General features: G+C 36.7%; 1 protein-coding gene across 1 annotated transcript in view; it reads right to left on the reverse strand.

The window, feature by feature from the left end:
* LOC127860153 (amyloid-beta precursor-like protein) overlaps window positions 1-17,410 on the reverse strand; it is a 54,486-nt gene that overhangs the window by 21,357 nt on the left and 15,719 nt on the right. The window contains exons 3-5 of the mRNA XM_052398035.1: window positions 13,971-14,103; window positions 9,351-9,563; window positions 378-577 (exon numbers count right to left, since the gene is read on the reverse strand). Coding sequence (XP_052253995.1) covers window positions 378-577; window positions 9,351-9,563; window positions 13,971-14,103 — 546 coding nt within the window. The remainder of the gene's footprint in view (window positions 1-377; window positions 578-9,350; window positions 9,564-13,970; window positions 14,104-17,410) is intronic.

Here is a 17,410-nt window from a genome sequence, read left to right on the forward strand (position 1 = left end):
GTAGGAAAAAATACCAGTCTTTTACTGACCAATGTGCCCAATGTAACTGCTCTCTAGTACCCATGTCTAAGTAATATAATCTTACAACCATTCTAGCCACTTCAGACAGCTGGCAATTGATAAGACCATGTGAGTAAATTGTAGTTCCAAAATAGCCGGTGAAGCAGAAGCTTATCAAGGACAACATAATGCCCTGAGTAGATTTTTGTGTAAAAGTGACAACCTTTCACAAAACAAATATATAAAGGGAGAAAGTGTTGTCCCTGATTAGCCAGTGCAGACTGCAAAGGCAAATCTGGGAAGACATTTACGCACATGCAATAAGCCATTTTTTCCCCAGAGCGCTCTTCATTTCATTGCAGCACACATGTACTCACCTTGGTGACCTTCTCGTGCTGATGCTGCTGCATGACCTTCTGGGCGGCCTTGAACTTCTCATGTTCATTGTCGTACTTGGTGAGGTCATCGCCATGGAGATAGGCCATGTAGTCATCAGCCTCTTCCTTAACATCCTTCTCCTGACTCTCCTTGCTCTCCTTGGAGTCCGTCTCCTCCTTGGAGTCAGCCAGGCTGTCATCTGTAACCATATAAACATAAGTTGCAACTATAGAAACATAAGTTTAAATATAGATACTATCTTTAAGAATTGACAGTGATTGTTTCGAAATGTTTTACAATTAAAGTAAATATGATTTCATTTTTATGACAAACATTGGTTTTATATAGGGATGGCAACGAATACCGATATCGGTATTCGAATATTCGGTCACCCTTCCGAACGAATATTCGGATATTCGGTCAACATCTGTTGGGAAAAAAGTCAACTTTGTTAACCGTACCATTACTCCATGAATTCTACTTTCGTTTTTACCGGAAGTTTACCGGAAGTGACTAAATATTGACACAGCGTTGCCGTCGCTAATTCGAAGCTGATTACTTTTTATTGTTAAAATTGAATGACAAAAACTGTTTTTAAACTATTAATATCGTACATCAACAATAGAACGAGAGCAATAATATTTCATGACTACAAAATAATTACATGACAAAACAGTTAGATCTAAATATAATTAACGCTGAACTTAAACGAATTATGTTCATAGCCTTAACACACTTTGAACCTGTTTAACAGACTAAACAGTCAGTCTTTTAAAGTTGCCACGTTTAAAAGTCACTTGGATTGGCGACTTTTTATCGGATGATGTCGTGAAATACTTCCAAGCAGCGGAAGGCGTAGGTGGCATTTTGCTTGGACAGAGATTTACTTTATGCGTGTAGCAATTATAATATTTTCAATTAAATGAGGGCGAAATACCAAAAACATTTCTTTAAGTATAATACTTGATTGAATATTGAGTAATTAATTAAAGTTTGGACCATACGATATGCAAATACTCATTAGAGGTTGAGTACATTATTTTCTAAAAGCTTTTTGATTGGACAACGTGATTATAACCATACGATCTTTTTTGTTTTTCACACCAATTCGGCTATTTCTTTACTCATTTAATCTTTGATCATTTTAAATGTAATTCGAGTTATTAGATCAAGACGGGTCGATGTTTTAATTTCCATACGGTCTTATTTGTTTTTTACACCAAGTTGGCTTTTCCTTTACTCATTTAATCTTTGATAATTTTAAATGTAATTCGATTAATTGGATCAAGTGCAGGTCGGTGTTTTGATTGCCGACGCGATTTGCACCTATCATAATTTTGACACAAAGTATCTGTCTTTGTTAGGCAATTAACGGGATTTATGACCGGTATACTGTCATCACCATAGCGACGCATTATCGCGCCTACCGGAATAAACATTATGACACGAGGAACAACTTTTTTTACAATGTTTGAAGCAAATTTCACGAAAACAAAGTCTTTGAAATTACTCGATTTTTTTATTTTTTCTTCCGAATATTCGATTCGGAAAACAGTATCCGAATATTCGGTCCGGGACCGAATATTCGGATATTCGGATATTCGTTGACATCCCTAGTTTTATAATAATGAGGCTCACTCTGGAAACAATGGGCTCCAAGCATGTGCTTAAAGTGTTGCTCAAGATTAGCCTGTTCAAACCTGGGACAATAACTCTGCCTAGACAGGATTTCCAATAAAAAGAGACTTCCTTGAAACGAAATGTTCCATAAAAGTGTTAAGTTTTGCCAAGATTAGCCTGCATGGACTGCACAGGCTAATGTGGGAAGACACTTTAAGCACATGCATGAAGCCCCATTTACCAGTGCATGGTCCAAATATAAGTTGTAATCATGGCAACTATGTAAAGTAATAAGGGACATTTATGTGTATTTATGTATATGCATGCCAAAAACCTATCAGAATGATGCCCATTTGGAGTATTGCATAAGCACAACAAGTATTATGAAAAGATGAACAGGTTATACTCCATCAAAGCCAATGTTTTGTTGCAGAAAAAAATAATATAAGAATGCATATGATTTTTAAAAATGCTTTTAAAACAATAATAATTGAAAGTGTGGAATGTAGCCGATTACTGCAGCTTATTTACATGTACCACAGATATAAATATAGTTAGTAACAAGGTCATATAGACAGGAATGCAGTTATGCTACATGATTAGAGAACATCTGTGACAATAAATATGCAAAAAATCTCACAGAAGCTGCATCAGAATCAATATTTTTATTAAGATTGTTAATTCAAAAGTATGATAATAAAAGAATGATGTGAATAATTTTTCAAAAGTGTCTTAAAACTTTCTTGATATAAAACCAAACAAGGGGGTAGGCACTTTTTGTTGATAAAAAATAAAGTCATTGTTATGACGGTGTTTTGGGGGCTGATCATATAACTGCAATGGTACAAAGTTTCTTTTCTTCCCAAATTCAGTCACACAATTTCTAGTTGATTGTTTGTATCAGATGTTTGGAATTACAGGTGTACAGTTTAGAAATAAAGACTTTTTAAGCTGTATACCATTTTATTTAGTTTAATTATTTATATTTTTCAATTTTACTTAATATCATCAATAATTATTCAAACATCTATTATCACACAATAAATCTTCCTACCCAATTTTATATACATGTACATGTAAATGATGCTAAATCTCCCAGTTTTAAGCATATAGGTTATATTTGCAGAAGTAAATTCTTTGATAAACAAACTCAGATTAATGGATGAGACAAAACCTTTTATAAATGTGCCTATAGTTATGGATTTATTGTTCATATCACACATCTCTTTATACAATTATGTTTCATTACAGTTGGCCCCAGATTATTTCTCTAGACTGATATAAACCATGTCAGGTTTATTGACAAATTACAGATGAGAGAAGCATGATCAACGTTTACATTACAAGAATGATGGTTTCCATTCTTCAATTTTGAGATGTAAATGTATGTCACTCATTCTTTTGGCTACAATTCTCGTATTCCTTGTTAGCTCTACAAAATGTGAAAATTGCAAAAAATATCTTCAACCATAAAGGCAGAACGGAAAACTGCCTAAAGGAAGCAAGGTTGGAGAGACATAATTGAAGCTAAACTCTAGATGAATTAGAAATATAATCTTAAACAGCATATTGCCAATGGTGATGCAATTTTTGGTAAACCAGATTATAAGGACAACATTGTCAGATTATAAAGAACAGAACATTAGCCACAGTTGCTAAATGCCACTTGAAAGCATTTTATTGCAGTTTTCAATGCTGAGAATTTCAATCTCACTACAATTAGTCATGAATACAAAATATATATTAATGCCATTTGAAAGCACTACATCGTTGTTTTCAATACTGAGAACTTAAAGCTCACTTTAAAGAAGTCCTAAATTATAAAATACCAAATACAATCTCACAGCCACACATTATTGTCCCCATTCTACAAACAGTTTTTTCGGCGTAAGCTGTATTAAGCCAGCTTTTCACCTTTACCTGACCTTTGTAAGTGTCCAATAAAATTCAAATAAAATTTCCCGCGGCTAGGTATGAATGAATACACTTCATTTATTCCATTGGCTGATTTGAGTATACCAGCAGAACATTGGAAACATATCCGCGTCTTTGTAACACTGTTTTACTGCATGAAACAATTTTATCTCTAATGAAAAGGCTTAATAGATAGAACAGTTTTACACTCATTTCTCGACATCAATACAGTTTGTGCGTGCATCTTTTATTTTCAGAGAATTACCAGCGCAAAAGCGTTTATACTTAAAGGCTATATTCTCATATTTAGTACTTACTTCCATATTCCTGTCAACATGTTAACATGTAAAAGTATAAAGAGCAGTGGAAGCGAGGCCTCACTTTAATGTATTGCATTTCAACCCGCGAGGTATCGGGTCAATTCGGGGTTAGTGTGTGAATGTCAGAGTTTATATACAGGTCATCACCGGAGTTCACGGCCAGTAAAATAATCATTATATAATAAAGACGCTATCCATGAACTAGGTGACCTGGAATGTCCTTAAGACCAGAAATATGTTAAATGAAGATATTCAGCAATATAATTATGGTATGTCAATAATAGATTCTAAATGTTTTTTCAACAATACAATGATAAATACTATTTTTGATTAATTAAACAATAATTATTCCACCATATTGACTTAAGTATTAAGCATGAGCGCGATGATTCTCGATACTGTTAATAATCGAATCAAATAGCAATGCCCGACAAACCACTAAAACAGGTTTGTTCGAAGAACGCGCCTATGAATACGGTGCTTCGGGTGTGGCGGGTTGACTCATATGTTGTAATTTCACTTCCATTCTTCTTTTGGTTTTCTGTTTTGTATCTATAGGTTTATGACCAGCAATATGTAATAATGTAAAATAAGCCGCGAAAACTCCGCGTAACATCCAGTACTGCGTGTGATGCAGCTAAGAGCTGCGCAGAAAAAGACATTCGTATCCTTGATCTCATTCGTTGAACTATCAACGCCGTATATCTTTTTTAAAGATATTTCTTGTTACTGGTTCAATCAATGATCAATACAAATGACATGTGGAGAGTGTTATGTGGAGAAATTCCTGCTAAATCCACAGAATCAAATCACCTACGATTCCAATTACAACTGGAAATGAAAATGGAATCTACTTGTTCAAGTGGACTCATAGCACACCAAGATTTAATGAAGTTTCTGCAAATGGAAGAAAATGAGTCTCGCTCACGGAAAACAGGATCTTAATGCATGTGATTAAAGTGTCGTCCCAGATTAGCCTGTGCAGTCCTCATGGGCTAATCTGGGACCACACTTTCCACTTTTATGGCATTTTTTATTTGAGGGAAGTCTCTTTGCAGCCAAAATCCAGTTAAGAAAGAAAGTTTCGTGCCTGATTAGCCCGTGTGGACTTCACAGGCTAATGTGGGATGACAATTTAGTCACATGCATAAAAGCCTGTTTTCCTAGAGCATGTCTCATTTTCTTCCATTTGCAGACACTTGACTCACATGCAAGGCTCATTATATGAATGCAAATAAAGCAGCTTACTCCATGACAAGTTTTTAAAATGTATTTCATTCTATAGCCTTCTTGGTACATGAAAGAGAATTTCCCATAAATATCAACTTTTGCTTATTGATTGAAAATAGTAAACACTCCTTTTACAATTAATTTCCCACTTTTACATCATTTTCACACCCTGAAATGGCAATGCCAAGGACAACTTATAGAAACAAGAGCACCGCATAACGGGTGCCAACTCTCGGCTGCAAAAGCTTGTCAGAAAATTCTCTCTCTTTTTTTTTAGAGGTCACAGTGACCTTGACCTTTGACCTAGTGACCCAAAATTGGGTGTATAGAACTCATCAAGGTGCATCTACATATGAAGTTCCAAAGTTGTAGGTGGAAGCACTTTGATTTTAGAGCCATGTTAAGGTTTTAGCACGACGCCTACGGCGGATGGCGGACGATGAGCTGGCTATGACAATACCTCGGGTTTTCTCCAAAAACAGCCGAGCTAAAAATTAACTTGTCAGAGCCAGACAGTACACTTATCCACATCAGTTAAGTCCAAGTTGGTCATTCAATCTCCAAACCCTTGTGGCCATTCCGAACTTCTAATGGACTAAATAACATGACTAGTCTACACTGTCTGAAGGCTTTCTCCATAAAACTTGGTAACACTAATTGGAAAACAAATCATTCTCAGGTTGCCACTTATACCAACTTATACAGAATCCATCACAAAAGAGTTATTACACAATGAATTCATAAAGTCTGCCAGTGACACATGGGGTCACTTTCTGGGAAATCATATTCTTAGCCAGGCAAGAAATTGTCAATAAAATCATCTGAAAGAACAAATGAGAAACTTCTTATTTTGAGAATAAATAGCTGACCACCCGATAACTAAGGCAGAAAGCAGACTACCGTATCAGTTTGCCTAAGAAAGCTGAAAAAAATGCGTTAGTAGTCCGTTAAAAAAGACATTTCAAACCATAATGTTGACAAAAAAACAGAACAAGTCAGAGTTACTTGAATCTACTCAGATCAGATTATTCAATTAGAACAACGTGACTTCAGACCACAGTAACATTCTCAGCTATCAACCTCTTTATTGATTTTCTTGCTCAATCACTTTCCACAAGACCCATTCACTAATTAGAATGACGGCAGGTGACAAGCCTAATGTCAACTACCCTCAAAGACAATTTCACTGCATGAGCTCACAGACAACAGAATGACTCAACCAACTGTTCAAACTGTTCAAAGAGGCTCAGCGTCAGATGATGAATATTTCATGTCGCCCGTGCGGACCACATCGGATCAATACAATCGATAGGCCCTCTGCTTGGTCTGGGAAAAATTACTGGGAATGCTCTAGGCCTGTGTGCCTGAACGAGATGGTTATGCCATCCAGCTAGAGCCGGTATTCAATCAAGTCCAATATATCTTCATTGATTGTACACGAGAAAAAAGCATTGAATGTGAACTGTTAGTGCAAATGGCCTATCCATACAATTAAAATTAGATTTGAGTGGTTGGTTTTTATTGCACTACAACAATTGTTTGTTTGTTTGTTTTGATGAGTTTTTTTGTGGTTTTAAACAATATTTCAGTCCTAGCACAGCAGTAAGTAAACCAACACACTCTGTTCCAGGGCAGTGTTTTTTTCACCATTTTGGGAATATGGCCGATCCCTTTGGATTGGGGAAATATTTCGTCTTTTTGCCTAAAATTGGAAAATTAATGTTGTTGGTTTTATGCTTGCAAAAACTTTAAATAGATAAAAAAAGTGATTTCAATATTATATTTTCTAAGGTTCAACTTATAGAGCTGAATTTGGAGATGAATGACATATTTAGAATTATTTAAAAAAATATTCTTTTTTAGAAACTTTCCGTCCCATTTGGAAAATATGTTTAATTTTTCCATTGGGAATGGGTCCCCTTACCAGACCCAAATTTGAAGGAAATAAACAACACTGCTGGGCTTCCTGGTTTGCCAGAGAATAGTGCACATTCTTATGCAAGTAACTTACAACTGCCAAACTTGAATCAGAAATAGGGGGAAAATGGCAGTAGAAAGCCTTTCATAACTTACCACAACACACGTTATGTGGCCAGGCCATTGATTGAAACCGCTATTCTAAGAAATTTTGTAGTCCAGTGTGCAACTTACATGTAAACTTCATTTTAAACAGTTTCATCATATACTTTTGTACAAATAATTTTGTATTGTCGGGTATTAATACCTATCATATATCAAGGGGCTATTTATTTAATTACAATAATCAATGACATTCAATAACTTCTTTTATGAAACTATACATCTATTATTATTGTCTTCAAGAATGTTACCAAACATAACAAAAGTGTACAATGTACTTTGAAAAACAATTAACTGTCAAAGTGACCACAATAAAATAATTTAAAAGGACAAAGCAATACAAAATTTAAAACTTTTTAGGAAACATAAATGTTAAAAAAAAATAAAATTCTTATTTTTCAATTTTATGCCACACACACTAGACTAAGTAAACTAATTGCATCCGCTTGGGAATTGTCCAAATTGATTAGCACACTATGTTGTTGACAGAGATCTAACAAATGCTCTGAGAGCTAATGTGTTTCATATGGATTTCTAGGCATTAACTCCAACAATATTACTGTGATGCAGAACATCAGCAATATAAAGTAACATATGAATCAACACAAGTGGGTTCTTAAGTTTTACAAGAAAAAGAATGATTTAATGTTTTTGTCTGACATGGGTATTAAAACAACTTTATGGTGGTATTTACAAATGAATTTCTTGAGAGTTGATTCACACACTAATAGTATCTGTGAATGTTCCTTTTAAATGTCAACTTAGAGAAATTTGTCACAATTTTAAACAAAGCCTTCCGTGAATTTGTCATTTTGTAAAAGCCTCTAACATCTGCATTATCTTTTTGTCCCATTTTAGCTCATATTGATTGTTACGAATACAAATACGTCATTTTCTGGAATTAATAGTGGGAAATAGCTTGAGTATAGTACTAATCGGTTAACGCTTCACAACTTAGATACGTATTTTGATGCTTTTAAAGTCCCTTAGTAGTTAGATTTAATGTAAGACTTTTCTTACTTGATTCAAGTTTTAAAGGCTTCATTTCCAAGACTAAGGTACCAGTGTTTTTTTTCATTCAAAATCAGGCCCGGTCACCAGACCCATTCCTAATTGAAAAAAGTATATATTTTTCCCAAATGGGAGCTAAAAATTCCCAATGGAAGGTTTCCGAAAAAAAAAAAAATTTTTTTTTTTAGATCTCAATATTTTGTTCGTCTCTCATCCATATAAGTTTAACCTTAGAAAATATAATACTGAAAACACTAAAGTCTTGTATTCTTAATTTTGAAGCATTGTTTTAGCAAAACAACAAAAAAACAAATTTCCCAATTTAAGTCAAAACGCCACGAATTTTCCCAATCCAAAGGGACCCGGCCCTATTCCCAAAATGGTGCAAAAAAAACAGTGGGTACTGATGAGCATCAAACAGCAAAACCTGAACATTTTATTCAGCCCAATTCCCAATCTCAAAAAGTATTTATTTTTTCCAGACGACAACCTAAAATTTCCATTTAATTATTTTTAAAAAGTAAATAAAATGCAACATTTATTTAACTTTGCAGCTCTAAGAGTTGAAGGTTTAGGTAAATAAAATGCAACATTTATTTAACTTTGCAGCTCTAAGAGTTGAACCTTCGTAAATATAAAATTAATATTGAGCTCCTGCCCAATACCAAAATTGTGAAGAAAAAACACTGTTAATGATACTTTTGAGCCAACTTTCCTACCCCTCTTGTCACGACTTAGAGAGAACAAAAAACTTCTTTTCTTTTGCCATTCTGACATCCATTCATCATCTCCAAGTACCTTTAGGACAGCAGACATATTCCACCCCGCGGAAGGCGTCTGCCCCACACAGGACCAGCATGCCCGTGCTCTCCAGGTCCATGTCTCGAGACTTGCAGGCATCAGTCGCAGTCTTCTTCCACACGGCCGGTCGCTCGCACACGGCAGAGTCGTGCTTGTGGTCAAACACGCAGTGCTGGGGGACCAGGAGGGCATCACTCTCAAAGTCTTCAACTGCAAGTGAAAAATTACCTCACATTCTGGTCTGTGCATTGAAAGAGTACAGAATTTATGAGCCACGACACGCAAACATGAGCCTCAATCTAGGCATACTGAGCGTAATTCATGTACTATGAGTGTTCTCTCAAATTACCACATGCAGTAGACACATGCTTATCTGGAAAGACACTTTCAGTGTGTATGCACTTTTTGTTTAAAGGAAATCTCTTCTAACCACAACAATACGGTTTAGGCACAAAGTGTGGTCCCTGATAAGCCTGAGCACACTACAAAGGATACTCGCTGCACATGCATTAAAGCATTTCCCAAAGTGTGACTAAAATAAGTTTTATACCATAGGCAGTCAGCGTAGCTCCAGACCAGCCTGCACTTCCGCGTGGTCTTATAAGGAGCTACCCTTCCCGCTATGAAGTCAGACAAGGTTTGCTGGTTTCATAACCTGACACTGTAGTTGATGCCCAGGTTGATCTGGAGCTAAACTGGCTGACGGCTTAACACCAATTATGCTGCTCATATAAGTTTTAGCACTATACTCCAGTCTCTGATGAAGCAAATGTTTGGCTGAACCCTTGTCACTGTATGTTGAGCAAATTAATATTTACATAAAGCGCAAGCTCTACGCTTGGTGGCTTCATTTAATGAAGATGTGATTTACTTTCTCACACAATAAAATCAACTTTTCCTTTTTGAGTGATTATTTTACATGCCATATACAAAATATATCATTTTTGTATGCATCTACCTACGTCCTCATATTAAATTATTGTGATATTTCATATACGTGAAATGTTATAATTTTCATGATTCATATTTTACATTCAAAATTTTCATTATTCAAAATACATAGGTTCTTGCATATTTACTATGTATTCACAGTACAAGTATGAACAAGTGTTTCCTTATTATTCATTCACAAAAACTAGAAGTGACATAAATATAACTTCAACAAAAAAATGTATCAGTTGTTTTGATCTGAAATGATAAAAAAAATCCTTTTTTAAATAAAAAACTCTTGCTAATCTTTTCAATCAAGGAAATCAAAGCTGGGGGATTTTTTTCATCATCTGTGGTGCTCAAATTATATAAACTGGCTGTGCTCTGTGATAATGGGGTTTAGTGCATGTGCGTAGTGTTGTCCCAGATGAGCCTGTGTAGTCTGCACAGGCTAATCAAGGACGACACTTTCTGCTTTTATGGTATTTTTTGTTGATAGAAAGTCTCTTCTAAGCAAAAATCCAGACAAAGTGTTGTCCCTGTGCGGACTGCACAATATCATGCATCAAACCCCCTTGTTGTCTCTATGCGGACTGCACAATATCATGCATCAAACCCCCTTGTTGTCCCTGTGCAGAATGCACAATATCATGCATCAAACCCCCTTGTTGTCCCTGCGCAGATACACAATATCATGCATCAAACCCCCTTGTTGTCCCTTATAATGCAGACTGCACAATATCATGCATCAAACCCCCTTGTTGTCCCTATGCGGACTGCACAATATCATGCATCAAACCTCCTTGCTGTCCCTATGCAGACTGCACAATATCATGCATCAAACTCCCTTGTTGTCCCTATGCAGACTGCACAATATCATGCATCAAACCCCCTTGTTGTCCATATGCGGACTGCACAATATCATGCATCAAACCCCCTTGTTGTCCATATGCGGACTGCACAATATCATGCATCAAACCCCCTTGTTGTCCATATGCGGACTGCACAATATCATGCATCAAACCCCCTTGCTGTCCCTATGCAGACTGCACAATATCATGCATCAAACCCCCTTGTTGTCCCTGTGCAGAATGCACAATATCATGCATCAAACCCCCTTGTTGTCCCTGTGCAGACTGCACAATATCATGCATCAAACCCCCTTGCTGTCCCTATGCAGAATGCACAATATCATGCATCAAACCTCCTTGCTGTCCCTATGCAGACTGCACAATATCATGCATCAAACCCCCTTGTTGTCCCTATGCAGACTGCACAATATCATGCATCAAACCCCCTTGTTGTCCCTATGCGGACTGCACAATATCATGCATCAAACCCCCTTGTTGTCCCTATGCGGACTGCACAATGTCATGCATCAAACCTCCTTGCTGTCCCTATGCAGACTGCACAATATCATGCATCAAACCTCCTTGCTGTCCCTATGCAGACTGCACAATATCATGCATCAAACCTCCTTGTTGTCCCTGTGCAGACTGCACAATATCATGCATCAAACCCCCTTGTTGTCCCTTTGCAGACTGCACAATATCATGCATCAAACCCCCTTGTTGTCCCTATGCGGACTGCACAATATCATGCATCAAACCCCCTTGTTGTCCCTATGCGGACTGCACAATATCATGCATCAAACCTCCTTGCTGTCCCTATGCAGACTGCACAATATCATGCATCAAACCTCCTTGCTGTCCCTATGCAGACTGCACAATATCATGCATCAAACCTCCTTGTTGTCCCTGTGCAGACTGCACAATATCATGCATCAAACCCCCTTGTTGTCCCTATGCGGACTGCACAATATCATGCATCAAACCCTCTTGTTGTCCCTATGCGGACTGCACAATATCATGCATCAAACCTCCTTGCTGTCCCTATGCAGACTGCACAATATCATGCATCAAACCCCCTTGTTGTCCCTGTGCAGACTGCACAATATCATGCATCAAACCCCCTTGTTGTCCCTATGCAGACTGCACAATATCATGCATCAAACCCCCCTGTTGTCCCTGTGCAGACTGCACAATATCATGCATCAAACCCCCTTGTTGTCCCTATGCAGACTGCACAATATCATGCATCAAACCCCCTTGTTGTCCCTATGCAGACTGCACAATATCATGCATTAAACCCCCATTGTTGTCCCTATGCGGACTGCACAATATCATGCATCAAACCTCCTTGCTGTCCCTGTGCAGACTGCACAATATCATGCATTAAACCCCCATTGTTGTCCCTGTGCAGACTGCACAATATCATGCATCAAACCCCCTTGTTGTCCCTGTGCAGACTGCACAATATCATGCATCAAACCCCCTTGTTGTCCCTGTGCAGACTGCACAATATCATGCATCAAACCCCCTTGTTGTCCCTGTGCAGACTGCACAATATCATGCATCAAACCCCCTTGTTGTCCCTGTGCAGACTGCACAATATCATGCATCAAACCCCCTTGCTGTCCCTGTGCAGACTGCTCAATATCATGCATCAAACCCCCTTGTTGTCTCTATGCGGACTGCACAATATCATGCATCAAAACCCCTTGTTGTCCCTATGCGGACTGCACAATATCATGCATCAAACCCCCTTGTTGTCCCTGTGCAGACTGCACAATATCATGCATCAAACCCCCTTGCTGTCCCTATGCGGACTGCACAATATCATGCATTAAGTGTTGTCCCTATGCGGACTGCACAATATCATGCATCAAACCCCCTTTTCACAGAGCATGGCTCAAATACTTTATTTTGAATTCCACAATTGCATTAAATTGCAGTAACAACTAATATAAATGTCAGATTTGATGAGTCACATGTATTTCCTCTATGGGACACTTCAATCCAATCTGTCAGCCTACTTAAATGTCTCAGGCCAACCGCAGCAAACCAACTTTTCACAGTGATAAGATCTTTCAGTGAACATATATTAAATAAATGGGAAGTTTACTTGTCTGCTGAACATGCAGATTATATTACAGGAGAAGAACGTTGATTTATAACTATCTGCCAGTTTTTTCTTTATAAGTTGCACAGAACAGATAGCTTCAGTTAGATCAAACAATTACATAACCTTGATGTGCTAACATATGAGTAAGATGTAGATGTACATAATGCAGTAATCTAAAGGCTCCATGAAAAAAGGCATATCTGATATTCACTCAGACTTTTTTGCATTAATTTAAGTCACTGTAAATTGCTTTATTATTGTTTATTATTGTTTGTAATTGTCTAGAACCTTGGAGGAATGATTAATACCCAAGACCCACCAGGGATTGATTTTCTTACAGTAAACACATTCCTTCAGTACTGCTATCAGGGAGCAACTACCAACCTAACAAGCATATAGAATACCGCCAACTTCTATTTGCAGTGCAAGGGGTAGTAGGTTGTCTTGTGATTTGTACCTAGACAGTTGAAGGGTGTGACCTTTTGTTCCCCTTCAGTGTCAGGGTCACTCATTTTTACTTAGACACTTGTGTGACCTTGTGGTCCCTGTGGTGTCAGGGTCACTTATGCTTACCTAAACACTTGACGGGTGTGACCTTGTGTTCCCCTTTGGTGTCAGGGTCACTCATTCTTCCTTAGACACTTGAAGTGTGTGACCTTGTGTTCCCCTTTGGTGTCAGGGTAACTCATTCTTACTTAGACACTTTAAGGGCGTGATTCTTACCTAGACACTTGAAGGGTGTCACCTTGTGGTCACCTGTTGTGTCTGGGTCAGGGCCGTCAAACTTGGGCCAGTTGGGGATCTCCACTTTGAACCCCGTCTCTATCACATTCTTAACATCATGATATGGGTACACCTGAAACATGAGGAGAAAACGTGCATAATGAATGCCTTCATCTGAGAAAACTGGGCATATTGCATGTGTGTAAAGTGTCGACCCATATGAGCCTCTGCAGTCTGAATAGGCTTATAAGCGACAACACTTTCTGCTTTGATGGTACTTATATGGTATTAAAAGCAAGCCTCTCCTTTGCAATAATCCAGTTTAGGAATGGGTCATCCCCTATTAGCCTGTGCAGTCTGGGGTGACATTTAACGCACATGCATTAAGCCCAGTATTCCAAGAACAAGGCTCATTTTAGGAATTGTTTAATGACTACTTTTGTATTCCTCTCATCTTAGATGTACTGAAATGCAATCCCATCAAACCCAATGTTGCCCAATTTTGAAAAAACTTGTGTGCATGTTTATCTAGGACTGCACAGGCTTATTGTATTAAGCCCCATTTTCCCAGAGTATTAACAAAAATATGCTGAGTTTTTAGCCGTTATCCAATTGCAAAAAGTATATCATTCTGCAAAATCCACTACAACAAATTAACAAATAATGGCCTGTTTATCGATGTTTGGAAACAGCATTGATCATAAAAAAAAAATTGAAACATTGATTTAACTGATACATGTTTCTTTACGTTTAGTTTATCCTGTTTTAAGATGGATTCATCAATAATTATTGAAGATACATGTATCAATCAAGCAACAATATATGTATTTCCCAATTGGTCCAATTTGGAAGCAAAATTCCCAATAAAAGGATACAGCTCATACAAATGTACTCCCAAAATGTTGAGAAAAAGCCCTCATGAAATAAACAATGTGTCTAAGAAATGTATTCTTTATGTCCTTAACTTACATGTGTGTGTATGTGACATTTCATATTTCTGCCAATGCCCACCTGTTACTAATCAATATCAAAGAACATGTCAATGTTAAAGCTGACATACATTACATACAATTCACCTGACCTGAAGTAATTTGACTGAGCAGGTCTGATATTTGAGAGATCATTCAGTTAAACAACTGTCTGTAACCTTTTTAAAACCAGTAATTGAAGTTTGGATTGACAGGTAAACTGCTGTTTATTTGTGTCTCAAACAGTTTATGCCACATATTTTAAAAGTATAGAATAATCTTTTATCTACAGTGTTTTTGTTCAAATTTGGGGCCATTAAAGAGACCCATTCCCATTAGAAAAAGTATATATTTTCCCCAAATGTGACCTCAACATTCCAATTTGAAGGTTGTTTTGTTAAAAAAATCTCAACATTTAGTTTTTTTTGGCCTGACTTTATAGCCGAAATTCGGCTATGTTCCCAATCCCAAAAAGTATACTTTTTCCCCAAAATGTGGCAAAAAATTCCCAATTTCCCCCCCAAATTTTTTTTTTTTTTTAAAGAAGTCTTATGTGTATTTTATCTCAATTTTAATTCAATTACATCTAACAAAGTATTATATGATTTTGTTCTTTTAATTTGAATGATTATAAAGGGTTATATCAAATCTAGTATTTCTCTAATCAGTGGACTTTTCGTGTGGAAAAAAAGGCTAATGAATTTATTTTCCCAATTTCATGAAAATGCCGATAAAATTCCCAATTCCAAAGCCATGGGCTATCTTCCCAAAAAGTGGGAAAAAACCCTGGAATATATAATACTGAAAGTACTAAAATTCTTAATTTTGAAGTATTTGTTAGCAAAAAGAACAGCACTTATTTACCCCTTTTAGACAAACATACACGATTTTTCCCAATCCAAAGGGACCTAACCCCATTCCGTACATTGCAAAAAAAACACTGATCTACTATAAAATACAATAACTACATGTAACATGCAGCCAATTACAAATCTCAAGTTAAATATGTGACTCATTTTAATATGAGTTAATGTACATAATGAAGTAAGCCGAGTGGTCCTGTAGTTTAGAGGATCACGTGATGAACCGAAGGGCATGCGCAATTGAGTCAGTTCAGCGTCTAGCAATATTACAACCACATTGAAAGTAAAACAGATTTAGTTAACCCTTTACCACTTAGATAGGTACATGTATCTTGACGCATTTGTAGTCCTTGAGAAAGTTAAATTTAATTAAGACCCTTTTTACTAGATTCAAACTGTAAGGGCTTCATTTCCAACCCTTACATGTACTGATTAGAAGCCAACAGCATAAAACCTGAACAGACTACGAGTTACTTACAGGCTGTTTTGGTTTTATGCTGTTCGCACATAGCCATTTTCACTTTGACTCTGAGTGGGAAAGGGTTAAAACAGATTAGTTAAAATACAAGAAACAATGACATACATTTGTACACCATAAAACAGTTAAAACAGCAGGGGAAAGTTTCACAGTCCATTTTAACTTGATTTTATGTTCAAGTATAACAGTATAACATTCCTACCAGGCCAAATTAGAAGCACAGAATATAAACCAACTGCAGCCATACATTGCCCCAGATAACATTCCTGTAAAATGACACCCTCAGTTGTTTGGTCACTTGCCAATTTTTCTCTCTATCCAGGAGACATTTGAAGAATGACAACCATCAGTTACTGTTCAGCCTCAGTTGTTGTCTGAGGTTAGTGTTTTTTTTGTCAAATTTGGGGCTGAAATTCAACACATCCCTATCTCAACAGGTAATTTTTCCTAAATGCAAACCAAGAATTCCCAATTTGTTCCCTATCAAGCTCTTTATGTTGAAACTTCGTAAATATAATACTAAATATAAACATGCTAATTCTTAATTATTAAGTATTTGTGAGCAATAAAACACAACACCAATATCTCAATTTTAGTTTTAGTCAAAATGACACAATATTTTCAAATCTGAAGGGCCTGATCCAATTCCCAAAATGGTGAAAATTCACTGCTAAGGTGAATGAACTCTGTATGTTGGCTGAGGATAACTCTACCAGCTACCACTAGCCTCCCCTTTACATGATACATTTGTACAGTTTTAACAGGCTTATTTAATTATGCCTTTTTTATAGTCAGAGATTTTTTCCCTTTTTTATAAATTACAGGCACTTTCCCAATTACATGTAGGAAAAAACTACAAAATTCCCAATTGCTGTCAATGAAATTCCCAATTGAAGGAAACTACAAACTATGTCGGTAGACATAAATTTGTTGATGTTTATGTAATATACTGAGCCACTTTTTAAAAACTTTGTGGTTTAAAGGCTTTGAATTTAGTCATTATTTATTCAGTGTTTCATATAAAGAGTTATGTTTTTTGAAAACCTGTTGAATCATTTCTATATGGCAAACAAAGCCAGGTTTTGTTTTCTTCCACCATTATTCATTTTCCATTTACCGAAAAAACTTCTC

This window comes from Dreissena polymorpha, chromosome 15, assembly GCF_020536995.1.
Source record: "Dreissena polymorpha isolate Duluth1 chromosome 15, UMN_Dpol_1.0, whole genome shotgun sequence".
Classification (NCBI taxonomy): Eukaryota; Metazoa; Mollusca; class Bivalvia; order Myida; family Dreissenidae; genus Dreissena; species Dreissena polymorpha.